Raw genomic sequence first — 27,860 nt, forward strand, 5'->3', positions numbered from 1 at the left:
CCTATATCTTCGGTTCCACTCCACACCCACCACTGTACTGTACTTCTACTTTCTATTCCTTCTGCGTCTGCTTGTTTCTTTTTGATGCGGCATTGTGTTGCTCCCGATCGGGTCTGATTGGAGCTGGATTTTGGGCTTTAATAGGGTTAGGAGCTGGGGATACTGTAAAAGGTTTGATCTTGTTCTGCGGCCGCGATAGGAAGAGGGAGGAACGGAGATGAACGGAGCTGGGAGACAGGGGCTGAGATCTGCAGCGACGGGAGTGCATCACCAGCGTCAGTACTCCGATAACTTCATGGATAACTCGTCCAATGGGAGGTGGCTTCAATCGGCTGGTCTTCAACACTTGCAAACCTCCGGAAATCCCATTCCTCCACTTCAGGTTTTGATCTTCGACATTATTTCTCTATTTCTGCTAATCTTTTCCGTTTCCACTAAATGCTTGGGAAATTTTTTTTTTGGGGGGGGGTGTCCTTACCTTAATAATGTAACCGGTGTTGTTCATCGCAACTAGGCAGATTATTTATTGGACATAACAAACTGGCTCTTATGCTTTTCTCCCTATAATGTAATATGAATGTAAGCATTACTGTCTACTGGTTATCAACTAGGGAAGAGGGGCTTTTCTATTTAGCTGACTACCATGGGGATGATCCTGACAATCTTGTCTATGGAACGTTTCTATATTTCTTGATATTGGAAATGCGAACAGGACTACAACTTCTATGGAAGGGGTGGGCAGGAAAACAGAATGCTAAGGAACGCACAGAAGAGCTTCAATGGTGCGAGCGATTATTACATGGAGCCATCAACACCTCCAGGGAATTATCGGGCTTCTGGTCCGAAAAAGAATGGTGAAGATTCACCCAGTGATTTCAGCCCTGGGCTGTTGGATCTGCATTCATTTGACACGGAGCTTCTTCCTGAAGTTAGTATCTTTACATTTAATGAACAACATGGATTTGATTTCTGGACTATATAATTGTACATGTGCCAGTTGCTGGAATTCGGTTATGAATAGAGTTCACATTTGAGAGCTTGCTGCTACTGGATTTGTGATAACGCTTTTACTGTCCAGCTGGGTGTAGTGACTTATGACACATGTATTGATGTATTGATTGCGTCCTTTGAAGTTTTGTTATTGCGGGTTCAGTTTTCACAAATGAGAAAACCTATTCTATTCATAAGCAAAACATGAATTAATGTTTCAGGCCTCATTTAAAAAAAGTTCCTTGTGCCTCAAAATATTCTGAAATGAAATTTTTTTAAATTTGTTAAAATAAAGGATTTTTTTGAATTTCTGAACCTCTGTATTATGACCGTGAAATTAAATCCTTAATTGCTTGTGTAAATTAATTTTTTGGTTTAAAACTAGGATGGTTAATCTTCTATTCTCTCCTTTAGTTTGGCCACATGTGAAAAAAAACGTCGCTGAGTTTTGCTGATATTTTGTTTATTGTGGCAGATGCCAGTATCCAATGTATATGATAGTACTTCCTTGCATCGACCTGTCCAAGATAGAAGCTTTGATGACTCTGAACCTTACATTTCTGGCAAACAGACTGGCCGAGCTCGTGTTGCGGAAAACAATCTCCTCAAAAGTTTTTCTGCAGACAAAGAGAAATCTAGTTCTGTTGCAAAAATTAAAGTTGTGGTATGTTCTCTTCCACATATTAATTCAACAACTAGTAACCTTAAGAATTTTTTCCAGAAACTATATAAACATAATACTTGGCTTTTCTTGCATAGACTTTATTTAAATTTCATCGTAGCATCATAAATCATAAAATCAATTAAAAGTTTTCCCAACTGTGAATAGCATTTCTTGAAGTTCATTGATAAGGTTTGGGTGTTTAACCTTGATGCAGGTTCGCAAGAGGCCACTTAACAAGAAGGAAATTGCAAAGAATGAGGAAGACATAATAGAGACAAATTCGAATTGTTTGACAGTACATGAGACTAAACTTAAGGTAAGTTCAATGGTCAAAAGACAAATATAAGATCAGTTTGATTGATATCTGTTGTTTCCATTTAGTGTACTTATCCATAAGACTGAAGAATGTTAGATTTTGAGAATTGAGAAAGCAACAATAATAATAGATCTGCCTGCCAAACATATCGGGTAACAGTAAATCTTTCATGCTGAATTGACACGTATGACTTGATATGGTACAAATGGCCCAATTGTAGAATGCAATCCGCATACGATAAGCTATGTCGTGTTGCAGAATGTAATAATCTGGATGCTCATTTTAATTTTAATATGTACAAAAGCTTACTATGAGTAATATCAGGCCAAAAATACAAGTCATGAGTTGCTTTGGCACTTTCCTAAATATTCTGGACTCCCAAAATTTCTCCACTGTTGAAAACTCTTTGCAGTTATCTTCACATTATAAAGTGATCAAGAGATTTTGTATGATCCTACGGTAGCTGCTTTATTATCTAATTTTTAAGATCACAATACTTTACAGGTTGACCTAACTCAGTATGTCGAGAAGCACGAATTTGTTTTTGATGCTGTCCTGAATGAAGAGGTCACGAATGAAGAGGTGACTACTTAGCTAACTGTTCTTTTGAAATTAATGAATAGGTATAATAAGGTCCTAACAATGTTGTTACTTTTGATCCCTTTCATGTTTCCTTAGGTTTATAGTGAAACAGTGGAACCCATAGTTCCAATAATCTTTCAACGCACCAAGGCTACTTGCTTTGCATATGGACAGACAGGTGATAACGGTCTTTCAAATCTGATCTAGTAGCTATAACAACATGACTTAAGACAAAGTCAGAGTGTGACTATCTGAATTTTTATATGACCCCCCCTCCACCCACAAAAAAAAAAAAAAAAAACACTTGTCATAAGGATGTAAATTCTGTCTTTTTAATCGCATATACTTCTTTAATCTTTATACAAGACACGGTTCTGTTTGGTACTGTGATATCGAATAATAGATGCCGCCAAAATGTTTTCATTTTTTCTACAATTGTTGGTTCAAGGGCCCAAAGCAAATTTGCTTTAATGCTGTTAAGTAAACCTATATTCTGCTACGGCCTTTGTTCTGTGCTAGCGTGACTTTGATGGCTTACTTGTGCCAATGAACACTAAAACACCTTTTTCTGCTTTTCTAGGAAGTGGAAAGACTTATACAATGAAGCCACTGCCACTTAAAGCATCAAAGGACATCTTGAGATTGATGCAACATACTTACAGGAACCAAGGATTTCAGTTATTTGTGAGTTTCTTTGAAATATATGGTGGAAAGCTTTTTGATCTCCTTAATGATCGAAAGTAAGTCATTCAACCTTTCCTTTTTGCTAGCGCCTCTCTGTTTTATGAAATTGGAAGTTAAAATTGGGAACTGTACTGCAGAAAGCTTTGCATGAGGGAGGATGGTAAGCAGCAAGTTTGCATTGTGGGTTTGCAAGAGTACAGAGTTACTGATGTAGAGACCATCAAGGAATTGATTGAGAAAGGAAATTCCACGAGAAGTACAGGCACCACTGGTGCAAATGAGGAATCTTCACGGTCACATGCAATACTTCAACTAGCTATCAAGAGGTCAACTGATGGCAATGAATCCAAGCCTCCCCGTCTTGTTGGCAAGCTCTCCTTCATAGATCTTGCTGGAAGTGAACGTGGAGCTGATACTACTGATAATGACAAACAGACAAGGTATGCTCCAAGGAGCTTGAACGAGTATAAAGTGGATTTACACCATTACGTAATTGACTTAGAAAAGTAATAGTGAAGACAATGTCTTGTACAAATTTAGATAGTTAGGCCCTAAAATGTTGCCAACTTTGCTATAAACCATGTACTCTTTTTGTCCCACTTATGTGTTTATCCTCAGATTTTAGATTCTAGCTTTATCAATGAATTTGTTTTGTTCATTGGCTGTTATAAATTGCACGGTGCAGAATAGAAGGTGCTGAAATCAATAAGAGCTTACTTGCCCTAAAGGAATGCATAAGAGCCCTTGATAACGACCAGGGACACATTCCTTTCCGAGGCAGTAAACTAACCGAAGTTTTGAGGGATTCATTTGTTGGTAACTCCCGCACTGTTATGATCTCATGCATATCACCGAGCTCTGGTTCTTGTGAACATACTCTGAATACATTAAGATACGCTGACAGGTAAAATGATTTCTTATGTTTGATTATAATCATGTTTTCAACATTGCCTGCTTCTTCATTCTTGCATGGCTTCATCCCATATTCACTCTAATACCACTAGTAATGCGCACAAAGAACAGAAAACTAATGGTTGTGTACATATGTTACGAATTGAATGAATATCCAGGGTGAAAAGCCTGTCGAAAGGGAATACCACCAAGAAGGATGTTTCATCTACAAATTTTAATCCCAAAGAATCAACTACCGTTCCCTTATCTTCAATTACTACATCAACTTATGAGGATCGCACTGCTGATACATGGCCCGAAGAAGATGATGGGGATGAGTTTAGTCCACCTGAAGAGTACTATGATCAAGTAAAACCATCATGGAAAAAAAATGGAAAGATAGAGCCATATGGCACCACCGATGACAAATTGAAGAAGCCCAATGGTCAGACCCAGATAAAATGGAATGACCTCCCAAAAGCTGAACCTAAGGTTGTGCATTCAGAAGATGATTTAAATGCTCTCTTAAAGGTGAGATGTTGAGATAATGGTATCCATACATACAAAATATAATTGATTGTAATGTGTGGGATGTTTCATCATTTCAGGAAGAGGAGGACCTTGTAAATGCTCATCGGAAACAAGTGGAGGAGACTATGAATATTGTGAAAGAGGTATTTGGCTGATAGGTTCTAATAATGTTGAAATATGTTTTCATTATTATTTTTATGGTCGATACAAGCATCTTGAACTTGAAATTTGCAACGATGGCTTTATTAGCTGTGGATTGACTCTCAAAAGGATCTTGGTCTTAGATCCATGGTCATTAACTTCGGATATACGCATACACCAGAGACAAGTTTATATTTCGGGATCCGTTCTTAGATTCTGGGAAGAAGGATGAGTTTCCTGAGCATAGAAATGTGTTCCTCGTAGCTTTGGTACATTTAACCTAGAAGTCCTGGCCTGTGCAAATGCACAGGTTTTATATAATGTATTGATTTAGCTTTGTGTTATTAATGCAGGAGATGAACCTCTTGGTTGAAGCAGATCAACCAGGAAATCAACTTGATGATTATATAGTAAGACTAAATGCCATTCTATCTCAGAAGGCTGCTGGCATCCTGCAGTTGCAAACCCGTTTAGCTCATTTCCAAAGACGTTTGAAGGAGCATAATGTTTTGGTTTCATCTGCTGGCTACTAATATTAATAAAGGACACATAGTCTGCGATGGTTATATTTCTGACGCCGAGTCCATGCATTCTGTGATTCAATTGAAATTTATCTGAATCTGGCATATGTGGGAATCTGGTTTGTGATTCATTACTCCGAATCCTACTTTTTCCTCAGGGTAGCTGGAGCCTTCTTTTTTCTCCTTTGCCTTTTGAGCATATAGGCATGTGTTGGTTTACCAGGCTTGGTTGTATAAAGTTCTCCATAAATGCAATTGTAGCTCTTATTAATTAGTCTACTGCTTACCCTGCGGTTGGTTCTCCATAAATGCAATTGTAGCTCTTATTAATTAGTCTACTGCTTACCCTGCGGTTGAATATTTATGTGCTACACATGGGAAACTACCAATCTTTTGGTAATAAATCCCAGATGGCAGTAATGAGTTGTGTAGTGATCTGATTATGATCCTAACCATAATGAAATGAGTTAGAAAGTCTTATGGTGTCACTTGAAAGCTTTTCAAGTTATGGAAGGAATCACCTGATAACATACCCCACAGCCCAAAATCTAAGTGGCAGGTTCATCAAGTTTTCGCAGCAATGTTAGCTTACAACATTTAAGCATGATTGAAGAAATTAGGTAAGACTTGTAAATGCAAGTAAATGTGATTTGATTATGAATTAAAGAAATTGAAGAAGGTTTCTTTTATTCCCCTTTGGTTTTTCTTGAATAGAATGAAACTGTTATCCAAGCCCCCCAAAAAAAAAGATAATTCTACGTCACTTTGAGAGGGGAATTAAAAAAAAAAAAGAAATAGGAAGAGAAAAAGAAATAAAACAAACGCACGCTCCAAGTACTTAAGGTCATTCGTAAATGTTCACTGAATAGTTTCAAGTGCCAACAATAAAGCCATGTATCAATGTTCAAAACAAACTTGAAAGTAGTTTTTTTCTGGTGCCAATCTTCAAAATCCAAATTGACGATCAATCTAGTCTTGTCTAGTTTTCATGCATTCTACTTATCAATTTTATGTAAATAACACTTATGATAGTTACTTACAAATATATTAAAACATGATTAAAGGGGGAAAAAATAAATTAAGGAGTAGAGTTAGAAATAAGAGTTCATGTTCAAACTCTCTTCAAATAATTTTTGAAAAATTTTATTTATAATAATAGAAATATTTAAGTATATAATTTCATTAAAATTTTTATTTTTCTTAATATTAGGATATTTAAAATTTTGAAAAGTTATAATTGACCCTGGAATATATGGATAAAAATTTTTTAAGAAAAAATCTTCGGCATTCATTTACGTGAGCAAAGAACGTTCCTCGCCTGTTCACCTGGAAAAAGGAAAAAAAAAAAAATTTCCTCAGCCACCGAACTAAGCAGCGTAATAATGAAGGGCACACATGTCTTTTCATTCGCCTCCTTTCCCGCCATTTTATTATTCGTCACTTCGTCGTCGCTCCTTCACCTCCTTTGCGGCTTTACAGGCTCCCTCATTCAGAGTCGAACTCTGTTCCAGTAAATCTTTGCCCAAGAACCAATGAGCCCGGAATCCAAAAAAAAAAAAAAAACTAAACACACACTAGAAAAGATGCCGACTTTAATCCTTTTGCCAAAGATGAGCTTCGTGGTGCTTCAATAATGCCTTCTTCGTCACATCGACTTCGAGAACAACCCACACAGCTCCTCTCTTTTCCACCGCCTTCGGTTCGTTTCTGAATCTCCCATTGTCATTATCTGTGAATCACGAAGACGACGTTTCTTTCACTTGTATACATTATCACCATCCCTCCATCTCTTATCTGTTCTTGCCTTTACTGATATACTTCATTTTCAGCTAGCTGATACTTTAAGGTTTTAGTTATTTTTATTGTTGTTATTTTTAAAATCACCTATTCACTCCCTCTAGATGATACTTTAAGCATCAAGTCTGACCTTGACGAAGCATGTCCTCTCTTCGTTTATTTTGCTTACATACTTGGCTGCAAGAGATTGTGTAGTTTTGGTAATATTGTTTGTTTTACTTTTTGTTTATATCTTTCTGTGCAGTTATGGTAATATTAAGAACTGTGTATTTCAGGTTGGCGTACCATTCTGCTTGCTTTTGCTGGAAGAAGATACAGTCACATTGCAGCATGTGAGCTTTCTTCACTCTGCCATGAGTTAGTGAAAGAGGACAGCCACTCTCTGAGGTTAGCTACCAGTCCTTTTTCCTTTTCATTCTCTTCAAGGTTAGTTAAGAATCTCTGTGGTATAACAATACCGGCTTTTCATTTTACTTATGTAAAGTCAGCTTCTCAAATTTTATGACAATGTCAATTCTAAAGAAATATTGAAAAAGAAAAGTTTGTGAAGTATATATGTAATAACAAAAGTGGATGTAATAATCAATTTTTTTCTTCTCTGAGATTGTCACTGTCAAATTCAATTATTTGAAACACGACACTTACCATGCAAATGTATGGTTATTTCTGACACAGGATATAGATGGGATATTTACTTCAGTTTCTGCCTATGTAAATATATGGTTCTTCTGCAAATTCTCTATTTTCCTGCATCAATGATGACTTTATGTCTGTCCTTGCTTTTGATCCAGGTGTCCACAACACATTGGGGTAATCCACAGCAAAATTTTCAAAAACCTCCTCTATAATTTCGCTGTAACTAAAAGATCCAGACCCTTCTCTAGAAATTGAACTTCTCAAACTGTTAAGATCAAATGTCATGACACAAATGTCTCACCCTCTTCAGCATCAAAAGCACTAAAACCTACTCTCCACAAAGGCTCAACTTCTTGAACTTAGAGCCATTATGGACTTCGAGCACTATGGGTCTGATTTTGGTACATTATACCACCATAACCTACTGCAAACAAGAGGAATGGTCTATATGCTGATTGGCAGTTAATGGCAGGGGAATGGTCTATACATCAGATTTACACAGTCCAAATCCTATTATATCATTGACACAGCCTATGGGTCAGATTCAGTTCAATTGGTCAAAAGCTCTATGACTTTGTCAAGAAGGGAAGCTTCTCTTCCTCCTGGTTATGTACTATTTAAGAGTAGAAAATGCATGTACGAGAGTTACTTCTTCTATTTCTACCTACTCTGCAATTATCAGATATACGATTCATTCACTCACTAAATACGAAGCATCTAAATGCCTCTTCCTCCTCCATCCACCCTATTTTTTTCCTTCTTTTGTGTTGTATGTATGGAATTCAAATTCCATCTTTGAAAGATTGAGGTTTCTGGAGTAATGTCAATGTTAAAAATTTTTAACGCTCATTTTCTGATGCTTCAATAAACTAGCAGAACTCAGCAAATCGTCTCACAGGCCACACGGTATCAGTATTTAAGATTCGGATTAGGTTAATGTTTACTAAGAAATGCAAGACTATTAAAATTCAATCATACAAGGGAGAAATTAAAGATAATGAATATGGCCAAAAAGAATGACCACCGAGATAGGGACATACGCCTATTTGAATATTTTGTTGTACTTGGACGAACAAGATCAAGCATGCAGTCAATTGATACAAGATAAAGAAGGAAAAAATCTCTATATGGCCAGAACTGAAAGGAAACCGGTCAACCACACAGCACACTCGGAAGAGAAGATTAAGAAGCACAAAATAGTGAAACAGATCAAACAGATTCCATATACACCTGAACATTGTTTGCAATTTGGTAAACCAAATCTACAACCTGATTGAGCGACGCCTTCCTTTTGAGGGTTTCCTACTGACAGAGGGCTGTGAAGCAGAGAACTCTGAGTGCATGTCCACGAAAAACTTATCCACAATGTCTAAATAAACAGGACTTTTGAGACGAGAATAATAGTGAAGTGCCTCTTCTATGTCTAGAACTTGCTCAACATCAGCTGCATCTATCATCTCCAATTCCTTCATCTTCTGTGCCAAAACTTGAGCTCCTCCATTCTTGTGTTGATGATGACTTAAATCTTCCTTCTTCCCAACTCGATAACTCCCTTTGGTCTTTCGTTTCACTTGTCCTTCATGTTTGCTCTTTCGTTCACTTTGCTTGGCAAAACTCATGTAGTTTCCAGTACAAGAAGCATCTCCATCTTCTGGTGGCTCTTTGGACCCAGGCAAGGCATCACTATCAACCCTCTTGATTATGCTTAGATCTGACTGCAAATGATCATAGAACTCATTGTAGAATTGGTCTCTTCTGTAGGTTCTTCCATAGCAGCTGCTGCAAGTGAAAGGGTTGAAGGAAAGGGATCTGGGTGGTCTTTGGTACCCTCCACACAAGAAAGACTTGACATTTCTGAAGGTTTTGTGAAATAAAACCTTGGTCTTGTCAATGGTTTCTCTGAGCAGCATTTGTGGTTCGTTCTACTGTGAACACTGAACAGGCAAAAGCTTTCTCCAGGTGGCTCTTCCTTCGAGAGCTGACACAGCCTAAATCTGCTATAGGTCGTGTATTCTCAAATTTTGTCTTAAAGTTACCAAAGACAAAAACAATAAAGTTAAATAAGAAAACATGTACTATAAAAAAGGGGTCATAACTTTTTTTTTCCTGTCTAGTTTTCAACTCTATCTTTTTGCTCACGGCATCCCATGCTCTCTGTCTCTTTCAAACTCTCTGTCTTTCTGGGGTGGCCATATGATCATATGATAATTACCATATCTCAGCCAAAAGTACTTTGGGGTCCCATACCTTAATCTGAGGTTGTTCCTCTTTGGATTAAAGATAGTTAAAGTTAAAGATCACAAATTTGAGGACTTTGGTATGTAATTATCACAAATACTGTCATGTTTTGACTAATTGTGGTTGAAAGTGCGGAGGCATTGATTAAAATGAAAAGCTAAAGGTGGTTTGTAACTTATAATAAGACCCGGCGTTTTTCCTTCTCTTTTGCCAAATTTGAATCCTTGGGACCCATAAATCGAAAACTCCATTATCATCTTCTATACCTTATACAACTATACCAATTTATTAATGATCTGTACTCGTTAGCAATTACATTCTGATACTGCTTGAAGGCATACTTTCTATATGGGTCGCATGGAAGGATTAATAGGAGATACTCCATTAATGCCACAATGAGTTAATGCAGTAATTACATTCACTTGTGAAGAAAGCCTCATTTATTTCTACGAAAGAGGAGGATGGTCCCCTTATTGTGGTAATGTTGTGGGAATGACAAGTATTGGATATAGCAAGTTGAGGGGCATTTCATTTCCTGCATTTTGTAGTGTGTTGTCGCTATCGTTCACTTGCCTGTTTTTAAAGTCCTTCAACCACCTGTGTCCGAAATTATTAAGTTAAAGCGACTAATAACTTAGTGCAAAATCAGGCAAAAAAAAAAAAAAACTTAGTGCAAAAGTGTAGCTCATAGTTGTTGGGTTTTTCTTTCTTTCTTTGTTTTTTCTTAAACTAGACAAATGAAAGAGAATGTAAAAAACTATTAATTCCTAGCATTATTTTTAATCAATATCAATACACACACTGCAGTTCCCACCCTCAAGACTTCCTAACCCTTGAAATTCAAAATACCCTAATTATGACATTCATGAATCAAACATGCATCAATATTGTCCCCCCCCCCCTCATTAACATACTTTGATTCTGAAAAATGTACGTATACTATGTGACAATGTTAGTACAAATACATTGAATTCATTAAACTATTAATTAATATTTAATGATAGTACAAAACATTGCGCATACATCTTTTTTTTTTTTGTTCAAATCATTCTGCATACATCTAATTCGAAGTAAATAAAAGCAATCGCTCTTATTTCTCCTCTCTGAATTCTCTTTTTTTATCAAATAGTTTATATCTGCAGCACAAGGACCCTCAACTCAAAAGTTCAAAATATTGTCATCATATTTTGTGCTATTAATTATGAAACGAAGTCATAAGTTTACATTAAACTTGTAGCTGATGATCAAACTCGAAGAAAATGATTAGAGAAGGAAGCCAAACGAATTATTAGAGAAAACAGAGAAAAACTCATAATCACTAGCTTCCCCAACTTTCACCATCTTAGTGTTAAGAAGTTAGTGACTTGTATATAAATAATAATAGAATTTGATGAGTGTGTCTTATTTTCAACTGCACGTTTTGTATGTTTGTCAATTTGTTTACACCAGTCAGCGTCCAGAAGATATTTGTATAGTGTACAAGTCAATAGTTATGAGCACCTGTACAACAAACTGGGTTAACATTCCAATTAACATTGAAATTTCCGTATAAGGCAATATATTTAAACTTGGATGCCAAGATTAGCTGCTACGGTGTATTTAGTAATTCTGCCTTACCCATGAACAACATTTTTTTTTTTGTAATTCCAAAAAAAAAAGGGACATTTAGCTCAATTAATCTGCATCTAGGCGGGTGGCAATAAATACTTAAGAGAATTACTGTGAGAATCCAGGAAAGGAGGATACTCCATCCGTTCCTAAATATAAGACCATTTTATAAAATAAATTACACTACAAAATAGGTTTTGTATTTTAATACTAGAAGAGTAATTACTAAAAAGTTTTAATGACAGGCTGCTTAGTTGTTATAAGACTTTTTTTGTGAATATGTTTCTTCTTTAAGATCTTATTGCAATTTTTCCTGAATACTTGTACTTCTCACATCAAAGAACAGGAAGCCAATGGCTTCACCATGCGGCATCCGTAATCCACAAATCATAAAAGCTGCTACTCCAAGCCATATGTGATGATCAAATATCATCAAAATAAGCCAACCTGCATATAGAAGAAGAGATGCATCTGCCACGTGGGCCCTTATACGATGAACAAGAATAAACATCGCCAGAAAGTCTTGGTGTGTCAGCTCAATAAAAGTTCTTTTCTTTACCTGCCTTGTTTTCTCAACAAGCAACTTGCACCATAACTAGTCTCCCCAGCTTCAACTTGGGTATCAGTAGCAGGAACTAGTATCAAAAGCATGAATGTTATAAATGCTTCACGGTATCATCAACTCTAGAAGTTTCCCTGTATTAATACTGGGGGAATTAATTATGTATTAACACGCATTTTAAAAAATTATGATTGTATGCATATTAAATTAAAAATTGATCTGAATTTCGTAACACAATATTTATCTATAGCTAAATATAATTAAAAAAAAATTATATGTGAATCCAGATAGAGTAATGTAACATAACTAACAGTAGTTAGATGAAGCAAAATGGACCCTTATCCTTAAGCGAGGCATAGTTTCACACTCTAGTCAATAAAAAGAAAATCCCCTTGAAGAACTAGCCAATTGAACCAATAATGCTTGAAGCTTAAGTAACATTAGAGAGAGAGAGAGAGAGAGAGAGAAGAGAGAGAGAATGCAAAGCTGCAAAGCAACATAAATGTAGGCTTTGTTAATTGTGCTGCAATGTAGTCGGATGAATGTTGGAATTTGATTCTGCTTATAATTTCAGTGCTTGCCCCACTGAATAAATAAACATAAATGCAGGCTTTTAGTTTTACATGTGATGTTCCAGTAAAAGTTACAAAATTTGAATTCTAGGCTTTCTAGCCTCAAGCACCAATAATCAGCATATGAACTACTCAGTTAGGAATACAGATTATATATCGCTATTGCTGAATATAACTTATATTTCACTTTGTTCCGAGCATTCAATCTAGTATCAGAAAGGAAGTGGTAATTAATCTGCAGAACGAAATGGATCCCAAAGAAGAAGCAATAGCAAGAAGAGATTAGGTAGCAGAACCGGAACCACAGGGTTAACATTTCTGACGAGGCGCTTCCTGGCAAGCCTTCTCCTCACATATTCCCTCCTCTCTTGTTGTCCCCACTGCGCTTCCTCCAATCCTTTGGCCAGCATCAATGGCGGAGGCTGCTGAAACGGGCACTTACACCTCCACGAGGTCTTCGGAGGCCCCAATCCGAAAAGCCTTCGGAAGAAGAGAGAGAGACTCCATTTGGTAAGAATCGAGGGTTTAGGACAAAGAATTGGAGGGTAATCCCAATTCAGGTAACATGGAATTTGGCGGGAAATGAAGAACTGGGAGTGGAGGGTCGGTGAGGTGGTGGGGCTCGTGAGTATATGAGTTAGGGCGTGGAGTCTCGGCGTCCATGTCGTGTTCTCCATCAGAACAAGACGATGCGATTCTGAGATCAGACCAAAGAAGAAGGCTTTTGGTTTGTATGGACAGACAGATATGGTGGGGATTGGGGAACATTTGCGTAATTGATTCCTTCGTCACAGTTTCTTTTGCCAACTTGCCCTAATTCTGGACTTTCACAGCATTCGCAGACCATAATCGCATTTCTGAACATCTTTCACTGATAGCTTCCAAATGCTCGTCCGATGATTGTTTACCTGATTATGGTCAAACATGAGATAACAAAATGACAGCTTTACGAATAGCCGACGGGTTCGTCGAAGATAATTTATTCGCCTCATGCATTATCCACGAAAATGAAATAAATAATACTTGGGAAAATGATTTAAAAAAATACCAGTTAACTTTTAAAATAATAAATAGATGATTTTAACATGTCAAAACTATTACAAAACATGACTTATTTATTTTTTAAAAAAACTTTAATAAGTATTTTTTTCGTTATTTTTCTGAGACATTTTAATCAAATTTTTTTTATATATTCTTCAACTTCGATCATACATTATTACGTCTTTTATTTTTTATGTGAGCTTATAATTTAATAATAATATTTTAAAAATGGTTAAGGTGCATCTAGCATCTTGAAGTATTTTCTCAGGTGCAGTCAGCACTCTAAAGTATTTTGTAGTGTATCCAGCACTCTAAAATATTTTTTAAGGACACCCAGCACTCTAAAGTATTTTTTTTGTCTTGGTGTTAGATGTACCAAAAAATATTTTTGAATACTGGACGCATCTAAAAAAAATACTTTGAGATGTTAGATGCATTAAAAAAATCATTTATATTGCTAGACGCACATAAAAAAATACTACTTCAGGTACTGGATGCATCATAAAATACTTTAAGATACTGGATGTATTTGAGAAAATATTTCAGAATGCTAAATACACTTTAACCCTATTTTAAAAATAAGATGCTATTTCCAATTCAATGAAAATTCAAACTTTAGTTGGTTTGTCTAAGAATGTATTTGAATAGTTTGATTCTACCAAAAACAAAGTTTTCCCTTTTGATTACATCGGATGTATTTCCAAACATGCCACTACAGACATGAAGTATCATCACCTTATAAGATGAATAAAAATGATAGCTGAATGCTCTTCTTCAACCATCATGATATTTGTGGTATGATACAACAAATAACATTGATCATTTTAAATAATCACACACTATATTGGATCAAATTTAATTTTCCTTAGGATCTGCTTGTGTGAGTACAAATACTGAATTCTGTCTCTTCGGCTTGGTAAGCCCTGTATGTATTTACACATCCTTTTGACAAACCCTTGTGTTCAATTTAAAAAACTGATGCAGCAACCTATGGACTTCACCGTAGTTATTGGTAGACGAAACCAATCGATCCTTTATCCACTGTGGGAGCTTGTTGACTGCAGGAGAAAAACTCCTCTTTGAGGGATCAGATGCGTACCTCGCATCAACCAGCAAAATTGATGCGTAGTCATTAATGTGACGGATTGCTCTCCCTAAAACAATAAACACACAGATGTCAGTGACTGGAAAATTTCCTAGTTGCACCATCCTGCACGTCAGATGTATTAAGCTATTTGATTTAGCTTATAAGTGATTTTGCACCTTAGTGTTTGCGAAACAAAAGAATCTATTAAATAATTTTTTTTTTACATTTTACAAGACAAATCTGATCTCATATATCTATTTTATATATTGCAAGATAACTTACAATAAGCTCATCTAAACACCTACCAAGTAAATATGTGCGAAAAATTTTATCTTGTAAAGCAGATTACCAAACACCCAATGTACACCTTTAGAAGCTAGGACATGGTTTTGAACTTTCGATGGAATCAACCTACAGGTTGCTTTCACCGAAATGTGGTTTTGGCTCCACCCCAATGTGACTCCTAACACACCCTTGTGAGCTTGAAGAAAGTCTTAAAAGATATGAACGTATACGCACCTATTGATTGATTTACAGCTTTCATGCAGAGATTCTCATAATATTCCTTTCCTCTGTGACTGCAACTTCTTAAGATACCGAAACCGCCTTGTATATCTCCACTATAAACATTATAACTGGCGGAAAACGTAGAAGTTTCAATGGGGTTTGAATTTCGAAAACCTTCGATGTGCTTTATCCTCTCTAGCAACTCAATGTCAGATGGACTAGGATACGGCAGTCCAACCATGACTATGCACCGCCCCATCCCATCACTTAAGTTAATCCCTTCAGATATCTTTCCACCAACAACGGCCAGGAGGACTGCACCGCTTTGCGATGCTGGGTTTCCACTCGGATCTATACTCGAAGATGGGTAAACTGTTTCTTTGTAATCTTTAAGAACAGATTCAATATCTGTATTGTTTCTAGGCTCTCTAAATATACGCTTCCTCTTCGTAATTCTATCCAGGATGCCAGAAGATTCCCAGGCTTCATAGACTTTCGCTTCGTAATCAAAAGATGAGAAGAAAACAACAATTCCTTCAGGAACTATGGTCACCAAATTACAGAGGAGAAGACCAAGCTCCCGCATCTGTAAAGCACACAATACATCATAATCAATACTTCAGGAAGTAAAATAGAGAATAGCAATTCACATAGAACACTATTCATCAGCCAATCGCTATAATCACAACCATTAGAAGAACTCGCACTTCAAACCAAAACATCGGCAGATCAGGACTGACTTTTACTCACAGTATCAGGTGAGCTCCTTGAGCTGTAGCTAAAATCAAAGGAGCGGCCAGAAGGGCCACGGGAGACTGCAATTGGCATAATACTCTGTGGGGGTACAATATGACCGCATGAAAAGAAATGCAACTGGTTTGGTGGCAACCACGGAAAGAGTCGCTCTCGTGTTTCTTCAGTAGGTTGTAGAGTTCCCCCTACTAAAAGAACAGCGTGTGCTTGGTCCACAATCTAGGGAAAGATTAAGAGTTAATTATCTTTTCATGATATTATCTATTGAGACAGGAAACCTAAGCTCAGATTTCTCAGAAATTAAGACAACAGCATCAGGCAAACCTCAGAAAATATCTTCTCTCCACTGAGCATAACATATTTAATATATCCTTGTTTCCCAGGGCTCGTTGTTCTAGACCTGGAAATGATTATCCTTCCATCATTGTCATTGTTTGTCAGTGATAGCAATACGTCAGCTAATGCCTGGAATGCAGACTGAGTGCTTCCATCTTCATAACGTTCTCCAATTTTAGTGGTAACTGAAATCTTCTCCAAGTTGGCTACCTTTTCTCCGTAACTAGAAACCTGGAAAATAAATTACATTTGGACATCAAAATGACAAAACCAGGAAATCAAGAAGCACCATGAGGAATTTAATTAGAAGACAGTGCATTAATGTATATATACAGCAGCAAGACTCACCTTGTGCATGATTTTGCTTTCCTTGATATACTTCACCAACTTAATCAAGTTGACATTGTCTACATTTAGTTCAAAGATAAAATCATTGACGGACATGGTAAATTCAGAGGCCCTACTATCCTGAAAAGCCTTTTCTATATCTTGGCAAGAATTTATGAGGTTTGAATCCTTCTCATTGATTAGCACTCGGAGGAAAGCTCGAGTGAGGACCATTATAGTTTGAATATATCTCCGGTTACCAGGTCCCAGAAGATTACGGAATCTGTCAAAGTATCTCTCCAAATGGGAATGTACATTTTCCAGCTGAAGAAAAAGAAGAATCATCTTATAGTCAACAGAGACATCGACACTGCATATTAAAAGTGTAGATGTTTAACGAAGAACAAATTAATATGAATGAGGTGTACCAATAAATTTACACTAAATGCATATTGACTGTCTCCAAGACATTGATATCTCATTGTTTGATGGCGTCCGCACCAATATAAAGCATCTCAAAATGGCATATGCAAATTCAAATATCAAGATTAAACTAGCTCTTGAAAGATAGATGTTTGCAATACTTCAATCAAGGTAGAGTAATGGCTAACACACCTGTGCTAAAGTAATTCTGGAGTCATACATGCTAATGAGTGAATCAGCTAAATTATGAGCTTCATCTATAATGACAACATTGGATTTCAAATTTAAACCAAGTGCTTCACGAGATGATTTTGACAGAAGAGACTGATATGGTAGAACCACAAGATCAGCTCTCAAAACCATGCTTCTAGAACCATAATAAGGACAAGTTCCCAAATTTCTTCCCAAGTTAGCAAGATCTTCAATATCCAAGGCCCCTCTCTGAGATACCTCATTCATGAATTCTCTTTGTAATCTATGCTTTCTTAGCATTGGGCAGCCAGACAATGCCTTTGTTCTCCGTACTCTTGTACATGCTCTAAAGTTCTGAAAATCAGAGCCATCATTATTCGTGGGAAGCCAAAGTCCAGGGAGACAAAGTAGTCTATATAATCACTATTATTTATATAATTGCAAAAGTGCTTGTTCCAACTTGCTAGTAAGTAGGATAGTTTGCTGCAAAGTTAGAAACATTTAGCATACAAGCATTGAATAACAGTGGAATAGTGGATTAGTATTCAATTATCCAAATAGACACTTTTTTCTTGGTATTTTGGCAGAGCAGATAGACGTGTTAAATAAATTGAAGCTTAGATTATTCTACGTTCACCAAATCGTATCCTCCATTGCTCCAACAAACTTCCGAATTAGGATTTATTTTCCTGCAAAATGTAAAAATCATGCATCCACAAGCACATAATATTCTACAATTTTGCATGGCATCTTTAGATGATTCTTTCAAAAGGCATGTGGTATTATTCTATAAGATAGAGAAACAATTAGAATTAAACAAACACGATAACCTTTCTCAACTCAAAAGTTGTATATATCATTTTCCAAAGGATAACCATAATAACTTGAACTCACGCACCTTAATTTCTGCTGGTTCATTTTTCTTTTTCTTCTGGAGTTCCAAGCACCGCTCATTCATGCGTGTAGAGTTTCCAAGTTTTAGTACTTCTGGAAACAAGCAGCAAGATAATTACTAAAAATCTAGAAATTTTGATTAGCCATGCGGCCTTAGAAAAAGAAAATAAACCTGCTTGCTTAAGGGGAAAATGTCTGACCTTCGTTAATGCAAAGATTTTTCCTGGAGCCCAAACAAACAACGTCCATCTCATTAGCAAAGACTGTTTTCCTTAATTCCTTTATGAACTGTGATAGCTGTGAATGAGTTCGACTACAGAAGAAAACCTTTAACTTTTTTTCCTCCTCCTCCTCCTCCTCCTCAGATTCATCCTCTTCACTGGACGAAGTAAACCCAGTTTTAGAAGCCTTCCTCTTCGACGTTACATTATCCAGAGCTTCTTCATTTTCACTTTCATATTCCTCAAGTAAGAATTCCTCATCGATAACATCCACGTCCACTTTATCCATTTTCTCATTCGAATTATCACAACCCTTTCCAGGAGGAGAACCTTCACCAATAACCTGGAAATCTTTACAAATTTCCCGGTTATTCTTCTTATCAGGCTTATCTAATCTGGATCCATACTTTTTCTTGCTTATTCTTTCAGATTGGACTTGCTTTTCTTTGTCCACAACAAAGTCTCTCATCCAATCAGGTTCATCATCTGAACCCCCGCCCAGATTTTCCTGATTTTTACCACAATCACGCCCTGCTTCTGATTTCTGCTGTTGCCTCCGATCAAGCACCCATTGCAAAGCACTACAAATAACACTCATAGTCTTCCCAGTACCTATTCCATTAAAATTACTCAAATTAAACTAGTATAACGAATTTATCTTACACAACGACTAAAAAACGAAATGGGTTTGATTGACTGGATCTAACAGCAGAGGTAAAAGCATAAGTATTAACAATATAACCGTAATTTTCAGCAATCCAAATGAAATGACAATAACGAAATCATCTTCACCCGAAATATTCCAAATGAAATTATGATAGGGAGATTTACCAGTGGGACTTTCCAGCATGGAAACGCCACCTTGTTCGAGAGACTTATAGAGGGCATTCATGAAGTCAATCTGGATGGAGTAGGGTTTAAAGGGAAAGGCGGGGAATTTTGAGTCACATTTACTTCCATTGCTGGCATCCATTTTTTTTCAATTTCACGTTTGCTTGGAATGAAGCTACGAGAATCTGCTCGCAAGGAACTATAACTATGCTGTGAGCTCTTTTATGGTCATATTGCCGCCATGTTTTTTACTCCGTTTGTGGCCGCATCAAAGGCGGAGCGAGCGAGACTTCCCGCCAGGCTCAGCGCGGGAAAGGATCCAGAGATAGGCCCTGTTTGGCTGCACGGATTAGTAATCTCAATTCGGTAATGCGATGCTTTACTCCTTCTTTTTTTTTTTTTTTGGAACTTCTCAAAGCCAAGTCTTCAATATAATTATGTAAAATTAAATTTCTACTGAATTTCTTTTTTTTTTAAATGAAAATGAATGTGATAATTCTGAATTCTAAATATTATAACTTTGCAGTGAGTTCGGAAAAAATTTAAGTGAACGTTGAATAAGTTTAAGACATCTTTTATAGTTTATACCTTAACATTTAACTTTCCTATTATATACATATTTATCACTATATTATTATAATAATAATAGCTTTTAATATGTTTTTAAGATAAACTTAGCCAAAAGAGGTCAAAATTCGCAAACCAAAAATAAATTGAAATAGTACAAGATCTTTTTTTTTAATATCAAATATATCAATATATTACATTATTTATGAACTATCAGTGATAAAAGTAGTTCGGCCTTTGGAGAACATGCTATACATTTTTATTCCTGACGAATACACACGCACATGTATAATCCCCAACTATCAAATCTATTTTAAAAATATTACTAAATTCGTTCTTAATATAAGACCTAATTAATTAATTTAGAGAGATTAAAAAATTTAGTTAAATTAGTTATTTGTGGTAACTAAATCAAATTAGTTCTTACAATAAGGAGCGAAGGTAGTATAATATGATACTACATCCTGTCTTTAATATAAAAGCTAGTTGATTAATTTGAATAGATTAAAGAAGTTTGCTAAATTAGTTATTTATAAGAAATGTGTGTTATTTTTTTTAAAATACTATTATTACTAATCAAGTGTATTAGTTAAAACTATAATTACTACAAAGACTGTTTTATAAAAAAGTAGATAAATTGAAAGATAAAATGAATTGGTTCGTATATTTATGATCAAAATAAAAATTAGACAAGCTCTTTATTAAAGACGGGAAGTAGTATTAATTAAAGACAGTCTTAAATAAAAATTCTAGTTTAAACAGTTGTAGAATAAATAAAATTTTAAAAAATGCAAAAAAACTTTTTGGAAGATTTATTTTATATTTATTAATATATTTTTATTTAATTATTAATAAAAAATATATTTTATTCATTGTCTAAGAATTTGTTTTTAGACAGCATGTTTAAGAATTCAATAAACTTTAAAAAAAGGAACTTGCCACGTTGAAATAGAAAAAGCCCAGCCCATAAAGAAAATGCGGTGTATCATAGCGGGTGAACCTCACTCCATCTGATGATATTACTTTGCCTCCGAGGGGTCGAGGACCGTCAAGTCTCCACTCTCAACCCTAAACCTATTTGGTTTTAGTTAGCTATTTAAGAATTCATCTATGCGCCGCTGACGCTCTTCAGCCATATTCCTCATTTCCTCTAGGGTTCTGTCTCCGCTTCGATGGTACCTTTCTCTCTCTTCATACGATTCTACGATTGTGTTTGGTGATCAGAGTGCTATTTTTTCTGTGCTTGATTCATATATGTTAATATGATATTTTTGAATTGCAGGGGAAGGGTACGGGAAGCTTCGGTAAGAGGAGGAACAAGACCCACACTCTCTGTGTGAGGTGTGGCCGACGCAGCTTTCACCTCCAGAAGAGTCGCTGTGCCGCCTGCGCTTTCCCTGCCGCTCGCAAGAGGAAGTGTAAGTTTTACCTTTGTCTGGGTTGCTTGCTGGAAGTTGTTAATCAGCTTTGTATTGTGTGTTCTTTGTTTTCCTTCAGATGAATTTGTCATTTGTATCTGCTCGCGTGTTATTACCTGTTCTTGGCTTGCCTTTAGAAGTAAAGTTCTTTATTTCAAATGAAGTTAAATTTGTTTGGTACCAAAACTGCTTTTAAATGATACTTCATTATATTGGGCTTCTCGGTTATTTATAATTTGCTCGGTATTGATTGTGATACGATTTGTCTGTGATGAATGTTTTCTTGCGTGTGTGAATAGCCGGGTGGACGTGCTTATTAGAACCTCGAAGTGATCAGCTTGTGTTTAAACTATCAAAAGGACTTGTACTAGGTTTTTGTTTTAATGTGCTTTGTATTATGTGTGATGAGACTTTTTCTTATCATAATTACGATTCCAGATAACTGGAGCGTGAAGGCGATCCGTAGAAAGACCACTGGAACCGGCAGGATGAGGTACTTGCGAAATGTGCCTCACAGATTCAAGAGTGGATTCAGAGAAGGTATTAAATACTGTCAAACTTAATTTTATTTGGTGGAGATTGTTTTCTTTAATATTCCTCGAGAAATTAAATCATCGATTTGGGTTTCTTGTCATGCTTATTTTTCATTTTTGGATTGTTTGTTTTAGGTACCCAAGCGGCACCCAGGAAGAAGGGAGCAGCTGCCACTGCTTAAGTCATTGGTAGATTGGGTCTAGCTCTTGGAACATTCCTCTTGATTTTTCAGTCTCATTGCTTTGTCTTTTTATTTCTTTTAATTCGTAGTTGTCATAAATTTGAACAAGATCGGGAGATGTTTTGACTGTTCAATGAGAGGTTATGAGATATGTATTTTTTACTTACATCAGTTATCATTGCGGAAACTCAGTGACAACCATTTTGGCATATGAAGATTTGTTACATAGTGATCTATGAAAAGTATCAACTTTTGTTATTATGGCAGTTTGGAAATCGCAGATTATTCCTTGTTTGCTATGCATTAACGTATTTTGGTTTACTCTTCATGCATTGGCTTGCATTTTGTTACATCTATCCTTTGTACACCAATAGAGTTATTCTATTCAATTTTGAATCCCTAATAGCCAGGTTCCAATCCTTGGGAAGTTAATTTTTTTTTTTTTAAGTTTCCAAAGACTTCTTTTCTGAAAAGTTTTAAACATTTCAAAATTCACTTTTAGAGTAACCTGTCGAGTGGTTCGAGTACCCAATTTAATCTTTTTATAAAAACGGTAAAAATCATTTAAGACCCATGGGTTGTATTTAACCATTGAATCCATTTTTTTTTCCATCCAACCTTTTGGATCCCATATCAAATCAATTATAGCCAGTAGGATTTAACTTTTAATATTTTGGCCATAGGCTCATATAGGTTGTGTTTGGGTGACATTTCAAATTATGGTTTGGGAAATAAATCATCCAAACACTCACTCAAAAATCAAAACCATGGTTTTGAAAAAAGCAAAAAAATTTTACTTTTGGAGGAAAAAAAAGAGTGTAAGAGTCTATAGGATATGTATATTGTTATTTTTTTTATAAACATATTTTTTTATAAACATATTTAATCTTATATTTTATAAATATATATACATATTAATTATTTATTAATTATATTATCTTATGTATTATTAATTATGTTAATAAAAAATATATTATTAACAATTTTATTCCTTCAAATTAAAATATATCATAAAATCTATTTTTTCTGTAATTATCATATTAATTTATGTCTTTTTTTTAGTAATTTGTATATATAAAAAGTGCTTCTGATAACAAGTATCCAAACACTCTCACTTCTCAAAATTACTTTTTCATAAAATCTATTCTTTTCAGAATCTATTCTCCAGAATCACTTTTCCAAACCACGGTTTGGTTTCATCCAAACACACCCATAGATACACAATTTTAGACAAAATAGTAACTATATATCAAAATATTGATCATTTCTTTCAATAGTAGTTATCATGGTTTATCTGTCCTTAGCCACCTCTTTATGGAGGAATATTTACATACCAAAATAGATATACAATACATCTTTACTTTGAAATAAGATGCATTTTAAGCAAAATATACATGTACAAAAGATCGCCAGCTTCCTGCAACTTTAAACTCCACCAATCACTACTTCCTTACCCTTAAGAGTACTTACTCTTGCTGTATTATATGGAAGAAGGGGTGAGATTCTAAAGAATCTTAATAGTAACAAATTTTGTTCACATAATCATATAAGATCACAAACAACATGCTACACAAGCCAAAGAGAACAACACCTTGTATCCAAATATAATCAATGATGCACATACATCATACACCTATCTAGCCAATCACTATCTATTGCACCCATATTCCAAAATAAATGGAAACCAGCGCATATTGTCATGACAAATATTATCATGCAAAAGCAACTTACATGTTCTCATGCACAAACAGCATAAAAGCACATCCAAGCACGTGGCAATCAATGCACAATCACATTAAAGGAAAAGAGTTATTACCTTTTGCTTTTTCTTCCACACTAACTTCCCCTTGCTTCTTCCTTGGCTCTCTTGTTGATGGACTTGAACAAATATCAAATCCTATAAATTATATGGGCAAGGGCAGATTAATATATATATAGATATATATGTATAGGGATAATTAATATATAAATCCTTATAGTTTCAACTGGTTTTTAATCAGGTCCCTATAATTTTTTTTTCTTTTTATCAGGTCCTTATACTTTCATATATTTTCAATCAAGTCCTTATAATTTTTTTTTCTTTTTATCAGGTTCTTATTGTTTTACTTTGTTTTTAATTAGGTCCTTGTAGTTTTTATTCTTTATTTTACAAACAATAACATTTAAAAAATATATAAATTATTGTAACATCTTATGTTAGTATTCTTTTAAATTTTTAGTTAAACAAATACATTATTTATTTTCAATTCAAATTTTTATAATTATAAAATTCAAATTATAATAATAATTTTTCTAAAATTAAAATATGATTATAAATAATTTATATTTAAGTATAATTATTATTTTGATTATTTATTAATTACTAAATGATTATATTAATTATTTTGTCCAATTATATAATTGTTAATTTAAAAATGAAATTAATTTTAAAGAATAAAGTTAATAAATAATTTTTCAAAAACTACAAAGCACTTAATTAAAAAATAAGTGAAATTATAAGGACTTGATAAAAAGAAAAAAAAAGAAGGATCTAATTAAAAACACACGAAAATAAAAGGATCTGATAAAAAAAAATTTTATAAGGACCTAATTAAAAATCAGATGAAACTATAAAGACCTGGAGATTAATTATCCCTATATGTATATCATTTGTTTCTAGTCTCCAAAAATAATTCAGCAACCTTGCTAATCTATAAACTTTTTTTTTTTCAGATTTCAATATCTATCTTCACACTTTAAACAATTTTGGACAGCATCCCACACATCCAAAAATATTTTAATATGTCTACACCAAGGTTTAATCATCTCTCTTCCCTTCCTATATTTCACACCACATTCTTAAGCAAATCTGAAATTTTTTTCCAAATTTGACATGGACAACAGCCAACACCCACACACACATATCTCTTACATCTCCTTTCCCCCCTCCCATTAAACCTCACGGCCTTTCCTCCAAAATATCCTATAACATTATTTAATCTTTATAATCATATTATTCCTATTCATTCACCTTTTAAGTATGGAACCCATGCCATCCGCATAAAACAATGAAGGTATTGATTCAAAGACGTCTTCGAGAATGCCACTAAAATAGAATCAGTCCAAGAGCAATTTCCTATATATGTGGGTCATAAAACCTGTCTTCAATTTCATCAATATTCAGCCTTATACTCAAGGAAAGAAAAGTCTGAAGCTAACTGTAATATCCTAAAGTTTAATTAAGGATTTAAAAAAAAAGGGGGGAAGAGTCAACAATTACGGTGGAAAGAGATAGAATAAAGAAAAAGAAGAAAAGTTGAAAGTTGAAAGTGGAGACATGGAAAGTTGGTGCGTGGAAAAAAATTGAGGCATAGAAAAATTAATCCATTTGGATTAGGAATGAAGACTTTGGGGGGAGGAGATTTAATGCCAGAAGAAAAATGGGATCGAGTGGTTGGAGAAATAAAGAATAAAAGGGAGAGTGGACACGGAAGATAAGGCATATGCTGAGAGAAGGAGAGAGAATTAGAGAAAGAGAGATAGAGTGTGTGAAAGAGTGCAGAGAGCTATCGATGGTCACTGTGAGGAAGAAGGCAAGCTTTGAAGATGTTTTAGGTACATAAAATTACTTCTTTTTATCAAAAATTTCTTTATGAATATTTCATGTATATTTTGAGCTTCCTATTTACATTATTACTATAGTGATTAGAGAAAATTTTGAGACTTATATATGATCTAAGTATTGAGTTTTGACAAAAGATGACTATAAAAATTTAGAAGTAAATAAGTTGTTAATTTTGATCAGTTTAGATTTCTCTATTTGTTAGTTTTAGTATTTAAATTAATTTATTTAGTTGAAAATCTGTTATTTATGGGATATATCATATTTTTACCGATTAAATTCAAGTTAGATAATTTATTTGGATTGTTTGATATATTATTGAAATTTTAATCTGTTTAGTTTTATTTATTGGGTGACTGGAGGTTTTAAAATAATTATTGTAGTTAAAAAGTTTATTATTTGTGGAAATATATATATGTTAGTTATACCATTAAAGTTTTGATTAAATTATTTATTTATAAATATTTGAAGTATTATTGAATTTTTGATAGTTTGATTTTGAGGTTTAAACTTAAAATGGGATTTTTAGAATTTAGAACATAATAATTTTATATTTGGAAATTGTGGAAAATCCTTTTTATTAAGGCAAATAATTTGGAGGTGATAAATAAATAATTATTTAATCCATAAAATATAATTAAAAAATTGCAATATCCTAATATTTAAAAAAATAAAAAAATATAATAGAGTCAACTTTCCACCAACTTTCGGTGGGAAGTTGAAATTTGAAGTGGAAAATTTGGGGGAGAGTGGAAAAATGGGACAAACGTATGGAAAGGAAAATTATCCTACACATGACTTAGAATTAGCAGCGGCGATTTTTGCATTGAAAATTTGGAGGCACTACTTATATAGATCACATTTTGAAGTCTTCAGTGATCACAAGAGCCTGAAGTATTTAATAGATGAGAAGGAATTGAATAATAGACAACGTCGGTGGATGGAATTCATCAAAGACTATGACTTTAAGCTTAAGTTAACAATCAATGTTGCTCGTAATATAAATTTATTTCTTTTAAACATGATAACGATTTTAAAATTTTAAGGTTTTTTTTTTCTATCATGGTTAATCATTCAAATAAATTGTTGGATTTAATCATGGATTTAATCTCCCATATGGCTCCCCTGAGCCTGTCTCCTCTGCATATAGCCTCTACGGGCTAAATCCTTCTGACTTGACTCTTGCCTTTGCTTGAGCTCCCGGAGCTCCCATAATTATAACTATTCTTTTTATTAAATCATTTTAGATTAAATCCAACAATTTATTTGAATGATTAACCATGATAGGAAAAAAAGAAACTTTAAAATTTTAAAATCGCTATCATGGTTAAAAGAAATAAACTTATATTACGAGCAATATTGATTGTTAACTTAAGCTCAAAGTCGTAGTCTTTGATGAATTCCATCCACCGACATTGTCTATTATTCAATTCCTTCTCATCTATTAAATACTTCAGGTTCTTGTGATCACTGAAGACTTTAAATTGTAATCCATATAAGTAGTGCCTCCAAATTGTCAATGCAAAAACCGCCGCCGCTAATTCTAGGTCATGTGTAGGATAATTCTCCTTTTTATATGTTTGCCCCATTTTTCCATTCTCTCCCAAATTTTCCACTTCAAATTTCAACTTTCCACCGAAAGTTGGTGGAAAGTTGACTCTATTATATTTTTTTTATTTTTTTTAAATATTAGGATATTACACTAACCCCCTTGAATCACCCATCCCCTGTTTTGGCAATCAGGTACCAGAAAAAAAAATGAACACAAACAGCAGCATAAAGTGCAGGACTACTCTCACACAACTCAAAATTTATGCTTCGGTCAAAGCTTTCATGCGATTCTTGAATTTCTCTTTTTGGGGAAGGATTTTCATTTATTTCTTCCACTCCCATAAAGCCCCAATCAAAGAAAACAAGGATAGACAAAAGCCTGAAGGACTCACCTTAATTAGAAAAGCACGCTTACATGCAAAGAAAACACCTCTGATTCTTCCTCGTGGTCGATCATCTTCCTCTCGCCCTTTCAAGCTTTCTCTGTTCCTTCTCCTTTTATTCAAGTCGGTAGCAAAGGAGAATGAGAAGGGAGGAGGCGTTTTTGGCAGATTAAAAAGGACAAGGGATGTGAAATGACCATCATGCCCTTTGGTCTTTATTTTCTTTCAATTTGATCCTTCTCTATTTTCTAGGAAATCAAATAATTCCAGAAGTTAAACT

The 27,860-nt window shown here is 34.7% G+C and overlaps 5 protein-coding genes across 6 annotated transcripts; 2 read left to right on the plus strand and 3 right to left on the minus strand.

Annotated features, from left to right (window-relative positions):
• LOC114728951 (kinesin-like protein KIN-13B) lies at positions 1–5,617 on the plus strand. Its single transcript, XM_028915895.1, has 12 exons — positions 1–382; positions 713–928; positions 1,466–1,654; positions 1,869–1,970; positions 2,475–2,552; positions 2,649–2,730; positions 3,133–3,292; positions 3,374–3,676; positions 3,922–4,140; positions 4,307–4,658; positions 4,736–4,801; positions 5,153–5,617. The coding sequence occupies exons 1-12, from the start codon at positions 218–220 to the stop codon at positions 5,330–5,332; spliced, it is 2,112 nt and encodes a 703-aa protein (XP_028771728.1). The 5' UTR covers positions 1–217; the 3' UTR covers positions 5,333–5,617.
• A 3,179-nt stretch (positions 5,618–8,796) lies between these two features.
• Positions 8,797–10,217, minus strand: LOC114728985 (uncharacterized). Its single transcript, XM_028915925.1, has one exon. The coding sequence runs from the start codon at positions 9,661–9,663 to the stop codon at positions 9,016–9,018; it is 648 nt and encodes a 215-aa protein (XP_028771758.1). The 5' UTR covers positions 9,664–10,217; the 3' UTR covers positions 8,797–9,015.
• Positions 10,218–12,704: 2,487 nt separating this feature from the next.
• Positions 12,705–13,484, minus strand: LOC114728986 (uncharacterized). The gene has a single exon (XM_028915927.1). The coding sequence runs from the start codon at positions 13,408–13,410 to the stop codon at positions 12,964–12,966; it is 447 nt and encodes a 148-aa protein (XP_028771760.1). The 5' UTR covers positions 13,411–13,484; the 3' UTR covers positions 12,705–12,963.
• A 1,134-nt stretch (positions 13,485–14,618) lies between these two features.
• Positions 14,619–27,860, minus strand: LOC114728984 (ATP-dependent DNA helicase DDX11-like). Of its 2 annotated transcripts, XM_028915923.1 has the most exons (10): positions 27,590–27,860; positions 23,862–23,942; positions 18,494–19,126; positions 18,298–18,386; positions 17,400–17,753; positions 16,806–17,108; positions 16,446–16,688; positions 16,119–16,340; positions 15,381–15,954; positions 14,619–14,928 (listed from the first exon to the last, which is right to left on the minus strand). In XM_028915923.1, exons 3-10 carry the CDS (start codon positions 19,110–19,112, stop codon positions 14,708–14,710), a joined length of 2,625 nt encoding a protein of 874 aa, XP_028771756.1. In that variant the 5' UTR covers positions 19,113–19,126; positions 23,862–23,942; positions 27,590–27,860; the 3' UTR covers positions 14,619–14,707. The 2 variants fall into 2 exon arrangements, with proteins under 2 accessions (XP_028771756.1, XP_028771757.1); XM_028915924.1 differs by lacking the exons at positions 23,862–23,942; positions 27,590–27,860 and adding an exon at positions 19,346–19,417.
• LOC114728987 (60S ribosomal protein L37-3-like) lies at positions 20,976–22,311 on the plus strand. Its single transcript, XM_028915928.1, has 4 exons — positions 20,976–21,087; positions 21,195–21,330; positions 21,769–21,870; positions 21,999–22,311. The coding sequence occupies exons 1-4, from the start codon at positions 21,085–21,087 to the stop codon at positions 22,043–22,045; spliced, it is 288 nt and encodes a 95-aa protein (XP_028771761.1). The 5' UTR covers positions 20,976–21,084; the 3' UTR covers positions 22,046–22,311.

This window comes from Neltuma alba, unplaced genomic scaffold, assembly GCF_004799145.2.
Source record: "Neltuma alba isolate B1F8T4 unplaced genomic scaffold, ASM479914v2 tig00012586_pilon, whole genome shotgun sequence".
Lineage (NCBI taxonomy): Eukaryota > Viridiplantae > Streptophyta > Magnoliopsida > Fabales > Fabaceae > Neltuma > Neltuma alba.